The sequence below is a fragment of the Oncorhynchus gorbuscha genome, linkage group LG02 (genome assembly GCF_021184085.1).
Source record: "Oncorhynchus gorbuscha isolate QuinsamMale2020 ecotype Even-year linkage group LG02, OgorEven_v1.0, whole genome shotgun sequence".
NCBI lineage: Eukaryota > Metazoa > Chordata > Actinopteri > Salmoniformes > Salmonidae > Oncorhynchus > Oncorhynchus gorbuscha.
The window spans coordinates 93,909,976-93,919,182 of record NC_060174.1 but is presented as its reverse complement, the minus strand read 5'-3'; the positions used below and the strand labels follow the sequence as shown (position 1 = coordinate 93,919,182).

At 41.2% G+C, this 9,207-nt stretch overlaps 1 protein-coding gene across 1 annotated transcript in view; it reads right to left on the bottom strand.

Moving 5' to 3' along the window:
• Positions 1 to 1,316: 1,316 nt before the first annotated feature.
• LOC123994917 (kin of IRRE-like protein 3) overlaps positions 1,317 to 9,207 on the bottom strand; it is a 292,125-nt gene continuing 284,234 nt past the window's right edge. Inside the window, exon 16 of the mRNA XM_046298029.1 lies at positions 1,317 to 2,975. Coding sequence (XP_046153985.1) covers positions 2,490 to 2,975 — 486 coding nt within the window. The 3' untranslated portion in view covers positions 1,317 to 2,489. The remainder of the gene's footprint in view (positions 2,976 to 9,207) is intronic.

Genomic DNA, 9,207 nt, shown 5'->3' with positions numbered 1-9,207 from the left:
GATACCAATATAGGTTGTCCATATTAGGACAGCATCAGTCTCACCGGGACTTGTTTGAATCTCAGCAAGATTTGCTGAAATTTAGGCTCTTTAATGATGGACAACATACTCTGTAATACGACAATAGACCATAGACCACAGCCCACTGAATTTCTCTGCTTACTGTACAGTTATTATACAAAGTCACTTCCATGGTGTCCATATGACGACAGCCTTCCTCTCTGTCATAAGGCATATGATAATCAGTCATTATGAATGGTGGTGCTGGTCATTACCAAATAGGCAGGGTATGGATGGAGGCTGCATTAAAATCTTAAAATACATTGGGAAGACATTTGGTTTATATATGACATACTTTGTTTATATTGAGGTCATGATTTTCCATTAGATCATCAACAAATGCCTTACTAATGACTGGAAAGTGTTACCCAACTGAGTCATCTAGTGGGAGAGGTATGAAGATCCCTGGTTGACTGTTTGTTGTAAGAGCTAATGCTTCACTGTGGGGATGTTGGGGTGGCAGGTAGCCTAGTGGTTAGAGCGTTGGACTAATAACTGGAAAGTTGCTAGATCGAATCCCCCCAGCTGACAAGGTAAAAATCTGTTGTTCTGCCCCTGAACGAGGCAGTTAACCCACTGTTCCTATGATGTCATTGTAAATAAGAATTTGACTTGACTAGTTAAGTAAAATTAATATTGATTTTGCACTGAAACATACAGGTCCTGATTAGTTCATATCATATTGACCAATAGTAATTATCTGAAGTCATAGTACAGTAGGACCTCATAGACACAAATCTTAATGTTACAGATTAATCACTCAACTGAACTGGCAATATCAAACTGGGATATGTCAAAGAAAACATGTATATATATATATATATATATATATATTTTTTTTTTGAAAGGTTTATGCGTTAAGTGAAATTCAAAGTTACAGATTTCTATGTTCCAAATAACCTCCATTCCTGAGTGCATATCTTCAAGGTTCTACTATAGTTTTTTAAATTTGTACCTTTATTTAACTAGGCAAGTCAGTTAAGAACAAATTCTTATTTTCAATGACAGCCTAGGAACTGTGGGTTAACTGCCTGTTCAGGGGCAGAAGGACAGATTTGTACCTTGTCAGCTCAGGGTTTGAACTTGCAACCTTCCGGTTACTAGTCCAACGCTCTAACCACTAGGCTACCCTGTCACACCAGTTAAACAGAACCACCTAATCATCTCTTTTCAAGCTAAATAGTACAATTTGAGACAGAACAATGTGTCTCACTAAAAACGGTGGGCACTGAGTAACTGTAACCACAGAGGCGACAGACAGAAAAAAAGTAACTTTATCTTTATCCCTGTCATTCAGTAGTCAAATCACAGTACACAAAAATGCTGGATTTACAGAGCTCCAGTGTAAACAACACAATATCAGCTAAGTATGGCAAGCCACAAAAATGAGAACATCTCCGGCAGCAATAACACTGTATTTGGCTCCACAGCTATCTGCTCACACACACACGATCAAGCTGCAAGTGTCACACATTGAATGGGAAAGTACAGATGTCCTTGACCATAAGAAAGAAACCAACAGTTTGTGAGTGAACAAAGCATTTGATACGTTAGCTCAAGTGAAGTAGTACAACAGTATGACACATCCACTTCTCCATGCATTTATCTGTGACCTGTGACTCAGTAGTGAACTTTCACAAGGCATACATCAAAAAGGCAAAACATCTCCGTTAGTCCAAAGTAAAGGAGCAAAATATAGAATATACTTAGATAACCAAAATGTATAATCCATTGAGTATTAAAGTAGTCCAGGTGTAGAGATATTAGACCTGCAGGTCAGTCCTTCAGTCAGTTGGCAAGGTGTTCCTTTTCATTACACAGCCTGCCGCTCCCTCCATCTTTCCTCAGAGGTTTCATTATCCATCTAAGGTTTTTTTCTCCCGCGGATACAAGAAATGCCTCTGGCAGTTTTTAACAATACCCCTTTGTGCTGCAAACTCCAACTGGGCAGCTGAACATAGTCCCAACAGTTTGTCTTTTTAGATGATAAACAGCAACTTTTTTACAATACTGGAATTATTCCACCCAGATGTGTGAATAATGCCTACATCTGCACGTTTTGAGGAAGTCCACTAGTCGAAACAGAATAGGGGTCAACAGCAGAGCAATGTTCATTGAGAAAGTGGACATTGATTGGCATCTTTTTCGACCAATTGTGGCTCTCAAGGTTATGATGTTCTTTTGATGATTTTTTGTTGATGAGCTTGTTTCAAGGAGAATACAGTCTATCCCATGTAATCAAAAGAACATGTACTTTGTGTATGTAAAAAGTATGGTACGTACAGTGTCCATATTAGTAGAGGACCAGAGTACAAACCAAACAAAAATATAGCACTGTACACCGGTCAGGCAGTGTTCCTCAGAGTGTCCAAAGGTGCTATCCTCGACCCATCCTGTCCGATCCATCCATACTGTAACTCCTTCTGCCATTACACATGGGTCTGCATGCGTTTCTGCAGCGGCCGCGTCAGGTCTGAGTTCTGCGAGGACGACTGCGAGTAGTGGGAGGAGGAGGAGGCGGCCGAGGCCTTGCTGTCCTTGTCAAACTGCACGTAGCCGTCCTGTTTGCTGTAGCTGCTCACGCTGCTGTCGCACTGCGTGTCGATGAAGGAGCTGGAGTCGCTGAGCGAGCCCCGCTGGAACTCACGCTCACACAGCTCGATGGAGCTACTGCCCATGCCTAGCACGAAACGCTGGCTGTAGTCGTACAGGCGGTTGGGCCCGGCACCCAGCGTGCTGTAGATGTTGGTGAAGGACATGCCTGTGGGCACACGTTGCTTGCCCATGGTAGCTGAAGAGGAAGCCGAAGGGTTCCGGACTTCTGCGCCGCCGGTCTGGCTGGGGGCCATTGACATAGTCGGGGTGCCATGGTGCTCCTTGAAAGTATTGACGCTGTAGTAGCCATTTGTTGGATCCTTGTGGAGGAGACGGGGCAAAGACATAAACAGATGTGTTAATGTTAGCACAGGAGACATAAAATGGAAGGCATGTCAGTGCAGTGCAGTTACTATTTCGGTAGTTGTTATTGTGATTAAATCGATAACTCACTGAAAGATTAATGATTACAGTTTGAAAGAGGCACATCTGTTTCTTTAAGTGTCATCATCAGTCAAACAGGGGAAATGTCAAACAGCACCTTCTAATTTCTTCATTTTCTCTTTTCATGATCTAGACATCTGCTCTCATTTTAACAGGAGAGAGTTAGGTTTCTATTATAAATAGCCTACATGTACTTAATGATGAAATATAAATACTCCGAGGCACCATCTATAGTGCCTTCAGAAAGTATTCACACCCCTTGGATTTTTACACATTTTGTTCTGTTAAATTGATTAAATGTTAGATGTTGTGACACTGATCTACACACAATACCCCCCAACATAATTTATTTTTTACAAATTAATAAAACATTTAAAGCTGAAATGTCTTGCGTCAATTATTCAACCCCTTTGTTATGGCAAGTCTAAATATGTTGAGGAGTAAATATTTGCTTAACATGTCACATTAAAAGTTGCATGGACTCACTTTGTGTGTACTAATAGTAGTTAACATTATTCTTTTTATGATTACCCCATCTCTGTAACCCCACACATACAGTTAATTGTAAGGTCCCTAAACTAAGTAGTGCATTTTATGCACAGATTCAACCACATAGATCCGGGAGGTTTTCAAATGCCTCACAAAGAAGGGCACCTATTAGTAGAGGAGTAAAAATTAAAACAGACACTGAACATCCCTTTGAGCATAGTAAAGTTATTAATTATGCTTTGGATGGTGTATCAATACACCCAGTCCATACAAAAATACAGGCATCCTTCCTAACTCAGTTGCCATAGAGGAAGAAAACCGCTTAAGGATTTCACCACCATGCCCATGGTGATTTTGAAACAGTTACAGAGTTTTAATGGCTGTGATAGGAGAAAACTGAGGATGGGACAATTACGTTGTAGTTACTTTACAATCCTAACCTAAATGACAGAGTGAAAAGAAGGAAGTCTATACAGAATAAAACAAATATTCCAAAACACTCATCCTGTTTGCAATAAGGCACAAGTAATACTGCAAAAAATGTGGTAAAGAAATTAACTTTTTGTCCTGATACAAAACATTTGCTTGTGGCAAATCCAACACAACACATCACTGAGTACCACTCTTTATATTTTTAAGCATGGTGGTGGCTGCATCATGTTATGCATATCAAATTAAATAAAATGTTATTTGTCACATGCACCAAATACAACAGGTATAAAACTTACTGTGAAATGCTTACTTAGAAGCCCTTAACCAACAATGAAATTCAAGAAAAAGAGTTAAGAAAACATTTACTAAATAAACTAAAGTAAAAATCTAAAAGTAACACAATGAAATTACTTAACAATAATGAGGCTATATACAGGAGGTACTGTTACCAAGTCAATGTGCAGTGGTACAGGTTAGGGGAGGTAATTTGTACATGTAGGTAAGGGTAAAGTGACAATGCATAGATATGCTTGTAATTGTTAAAGACTAGAGAGTTTATTTTTGAATAAAATGAAATGGAATAGAGCTAAGCACAAGCAAAATCCTAAATGAAAACCTGGTTCAGTCTGCTTTCCAGCAGACACCGGGAGACACATTTACATTTCAGCAGGACAATAACCTAAAACCCAAGGCCTAATATACACTGAAGTATCTTACCGTGACGACATTGAATGTTCCTGAGTGTCCTAGTTACAGTTTTGACTGCTTAAAAAACTATGGCACGACTTGAAAATGGCTGTCTAGCAAAGATCAACAACCAACTTGACAGAGCTTGAAAAGTTAAAAAAGAATAATGGGCAAATATTGTACAATCCAGGTGTGCATAGCTCTTAGAGACTTACCCCAAAATATTCACAGCTGTAATCGCTGCCAAAGGGGATTCTAACATGTATTGACTCAGGGGGTTGAATACTTATCTCATCAAGATATATATGTTTTATTTTTCATAAATCAAAAACGACATTATTGGTGCCCCGTGTGAGGATGTTTCCGTAACTGTTTCTTCAATGAAGAAGTTGCATAAAAAGGGAGTAGGGTAAAGTTGCCCTTAGACACCGATCTTGGGTCAGATTTATATTTCCCAACTAATGGTTATGGTTCAGATTGGGGGAGGGGAAATTGATCCTAGATCTGTACCTAGGGGAAACGTCACCCCGAACTGCATAAACAGAGTATAAACTTTGCCAGGCTTAATCAACAGGTATTTATGCCCTAATTCTACGTGGTCTAAAGCTGTGACAAAGCAACACCTATGTTTTCTCATGTATTCCAATACTTGCATTAATGTGACCAAATTCATATCTAAATCAATCAACATATCTAAATTTATTAGAATGATGAGACATCAAAGAAACAGGCTGATGTGTGCGACATGTGAAAAATAGATAACATGCTTTCGGGGTGTGAAATAGTCATCTCCCACTAACACGAAGAAATCCTCTTATCAGCTAATTAAATAGCCTTAATGATTCCACATGTGGGAGCAGCATATGTTGAATAATTGCAAAGCCAGTTCATTTTCAGTCACAACCTACGTATGTAAAGTGTTTTCTTCTCTCTTTATGCTACTCCATTTCCTTTCTTGAAATGAACTGATTGTTAGATTCCGGGAGGAGGGAGAAAGACTTTGCTTGCCAACATTCAAATGGGTAAAATACAACATTTGCTATCAGAGCAAGCAGACATCTTTGTCTGTACTTGTGGCTGGAGGCTATTACAAAGAACTCTATTAGCGATGGCATGACAGAAAGGGTAGGGCCCTCAAGCGGCGGAATCTCAAGGGTGGGAATTGAATTCGCAGGATGACACCAGGAAGAGGAAGCTCTATGAGAATATACTGTATATTAGCGGTTCACATCTGACCGGAGAGATGGAGAAGGTAACACATCTGACGTGAGAGAAGGAAAAGATAACACGTCTGACCTGAGAGATGGAGAAGGGGTCGCCTCACAGATAAGAGTCAGAGTCAAAGAGTCAGAGTTAAGCCTTTGAATGTGAAAGTGTATGTCTGGCTTCCTAGAAGTTCCAATATCCCACATTATATTTGCATATCAGTGCTTTAAGGGATAGTTAATCTAAAATAAGGGATTGAGTGTGGCGCCGACAGACATGGAAGCTCTGCCTCTAGCTCCTGAGCGACTTTGCAGTATTATTATTGTTATTTTTTACATTACTAGCCCAGAATGTTTTTTGTGAACTTTTGGATATCAGAGCGACGGTAACACACCAGCACTCTGACCAGAAATAGGACTTTCCCAAACTGGATCTGTTTGGCAATTTTAACAAAGCAAATATGAGGAAAATGGTTCTGTCAACACATTGCTTGTAGTAGTCTCGCTTCAAAACTCTCGACCATTGTTACTCCCTTCCGGGATGGCTAAAAGGCCCTCCTGCGCCCTCCCTTCGGAAAATCAGATCACGACTCCATTCTGCTCCTCCCTTCCTATAAGCAGAAACTCAAACAGGAAGTATCCGTGCTAAGGTCTATTCAACGTAAATTGGAATCCATGCTTCAAGATTGTTTTGATCACGTGGACCGGGATATGTTCCGGGTTGCCTCTGAGAATAACATTGACGCATACACTGACACAGTGACTGAGTTCATCAAGAAGTGTATAGGGGATGTTGTTCCCACTGTAACTATTTAAACTTACCCAAATCAAACAGGCGAAACGTCAGTACAGAGACAACATGGAGTTGAAATTCAACAGCACAGACAGGGAACGAATGTGGCAGGGACTCCAGACAATCACAGATTACAAAGGGAAAACCAGCCACGTTCCAGACACTGATGTCTTGCCCCCGGACAAGCTAAACACCTTCTTCGCCCACTTTGGGGATAGTACAATGTCACCAATGCAAGCCGCTCCCAAGAACTGTGGTCTCTCGTTCTCCGTGGCCAACGTGAGTAAAACATTTGAGCGTGTCAACCCTCGCAAGGCTGCCGGCCCAGATGGCATCCCTAGCTGGATCCTCAGAGTATGCTCAGACCAGCTGGCTGGAGTGTTTATGGACATATTCAATCTCTCTCTATCCCAGTCTGCTGTCCTCACTTGCTTCAAGATGTCTACCATTGTTCCTGTACCCAACAAAGCAAATGTAATCAAACTAAATGACCTTCGCACCGTAGCACTCACTTCTTTCACCATGAAGTGCTTTGAGAGGCTAGTTAAGAACCATATCCCCTCCACCTTAAATGACACCCTAGACCCACTTAAATTTGCATACAACTCAAATAGATCCACAGACGTTGCAATCGCCATCGCCATCGCACTGCACACTACCCTATCCCATCTGGAAAGGAGGAATACCTAGTGTGCTGTTTATTGACTACACCTCAGCCTTCAACATCATAGTATCCTCTAAGCTCATCATTAAGCTTGGGGCCCTGAGAATGAACCCCGCCCTGTGCAACTGTGTCTGGAACTATCTGACGTGCTGCCCCCAGGTGGTGAAGGTAGGAAACAACACCTCCATTATGCTGATCCTCAACATAGGGTCCCACAAGGGTGCGTGCTCCACCCCCTCCTGTACTCCCTGTTCACCCATGGCTGTGTGTCACGTTCATCATAAGGAGTAGACCAAGATGCAGCGTGGTATGTTTCCATCCTTTATTTTGGAATAGAAAACTTCAAAGAACAAAACAACAAAGCGAACAAACAAAACGTGAAGCTATAATAATGATCACAGGCAACTATACATAGACAAGATCCCAAAAAGCACAATGGGGAAATGGCTACCTAAATATAATCCCCAATCAGAGACAACGATACACAGCTGCCTCTGATTGGGAACCATACCAGGCCAACATAGATATACAATTCCCCTAGATAACCCACCCTTAATCACACCCCGACCTAACCAACTTAGAGAATATACAGCTCTCTATGGTCAGGGCGTGACACTGTGTGGCCACACATTCCTCCAACAACAACTATAAAACTGTATTTTTTTGTGAAGAATCAACAACAAGTGGGACACAATCATGAAGTGGAACAACATTTATTGGATATTTCAAACTTTTTTAACAAATCAAAAACTGAAAAATTGGGCATGCAAAATTATTCAGCCCCCTTAAGTTAATACTTTGTAGCGCCACCTTTTGCTGCGATTACAGCTGTAAGTCGCTTGGGGTATGTCTCTATCAGTTTTGCACATCGAGAGACTGAATTTTTTTCCCATTCCCCACTTGCAAAACAGCTCGAGCTCAGTGAGGTTGGCTGGAGAGCATTTGTGAACAGCAGTTTTCAGTTCTATCCACAGATTCTCGATTGGATTCAGGTCTGGGCTTTGACTTGGCCATTCTAACACCTGGATATGTTTATTTTTGAACCATTCCATTGTAGATTTTGCTTTATGTTTTGGATCATTGTCTTGTTAGAAGACAAATCTCCATCCCAGTCTCAGGTCTTTTGCAGACTCCATCAGGTTTTCTTCCAGAATGGTCTTGTATTTGGCTCCATCCATCTTCCCATCAATTCTAACCATCTTCCCTGTCCCTGCTGAAGAAAAGCAGGCCCAAACCATGATGCTGCCACCACCATGTTTGACAGTGGGGATGGTGTGTTCAGGGTGATGAGCTGTGTTGCTTTTACGCTAAACATAACGTTTTGCAGTGTTGCCAAAAAGTTCAATTTTGGTTTAATCTGACCAGAGCACCTTCTTCCACATGTTTGGTGTGTCTCCCAGGTGGCTTGTGGCAAAATTTAAACGACACTTTTTATGGATATGTTTAAGAAATGGCTTTCTTCTTGCCACTCTTCCATAAAGGCCAGATTTGTGCAATATACGACTGATCGTTGTCCTATGGACAGAGTCTCCCACCTCAGCTGTAGATCTCTGCAGTTCATCCAGAGTGATCATGGGCCTCTTGGCTGCATCTCTGATCAGTCTTTTCCTTGTATGAGCTGAAAGTTTAGAGAGACGACCAGGTCTTGGTAGATTTGCAGTGGTCTGATACTCCTTCCATTTCAATATTATCGCTTGCACAGTGCTCCTTGGGATGTTTAAAGCTTGGGAAATATTTTTGTAACCAAATCCAGCTTTAAACTTCTTCACAACAGTATCTCGGACCTGCCTGGTGTGTTCCTTGTTCTTCATGATGCTCTCTGCGCTTTTAACGGATCT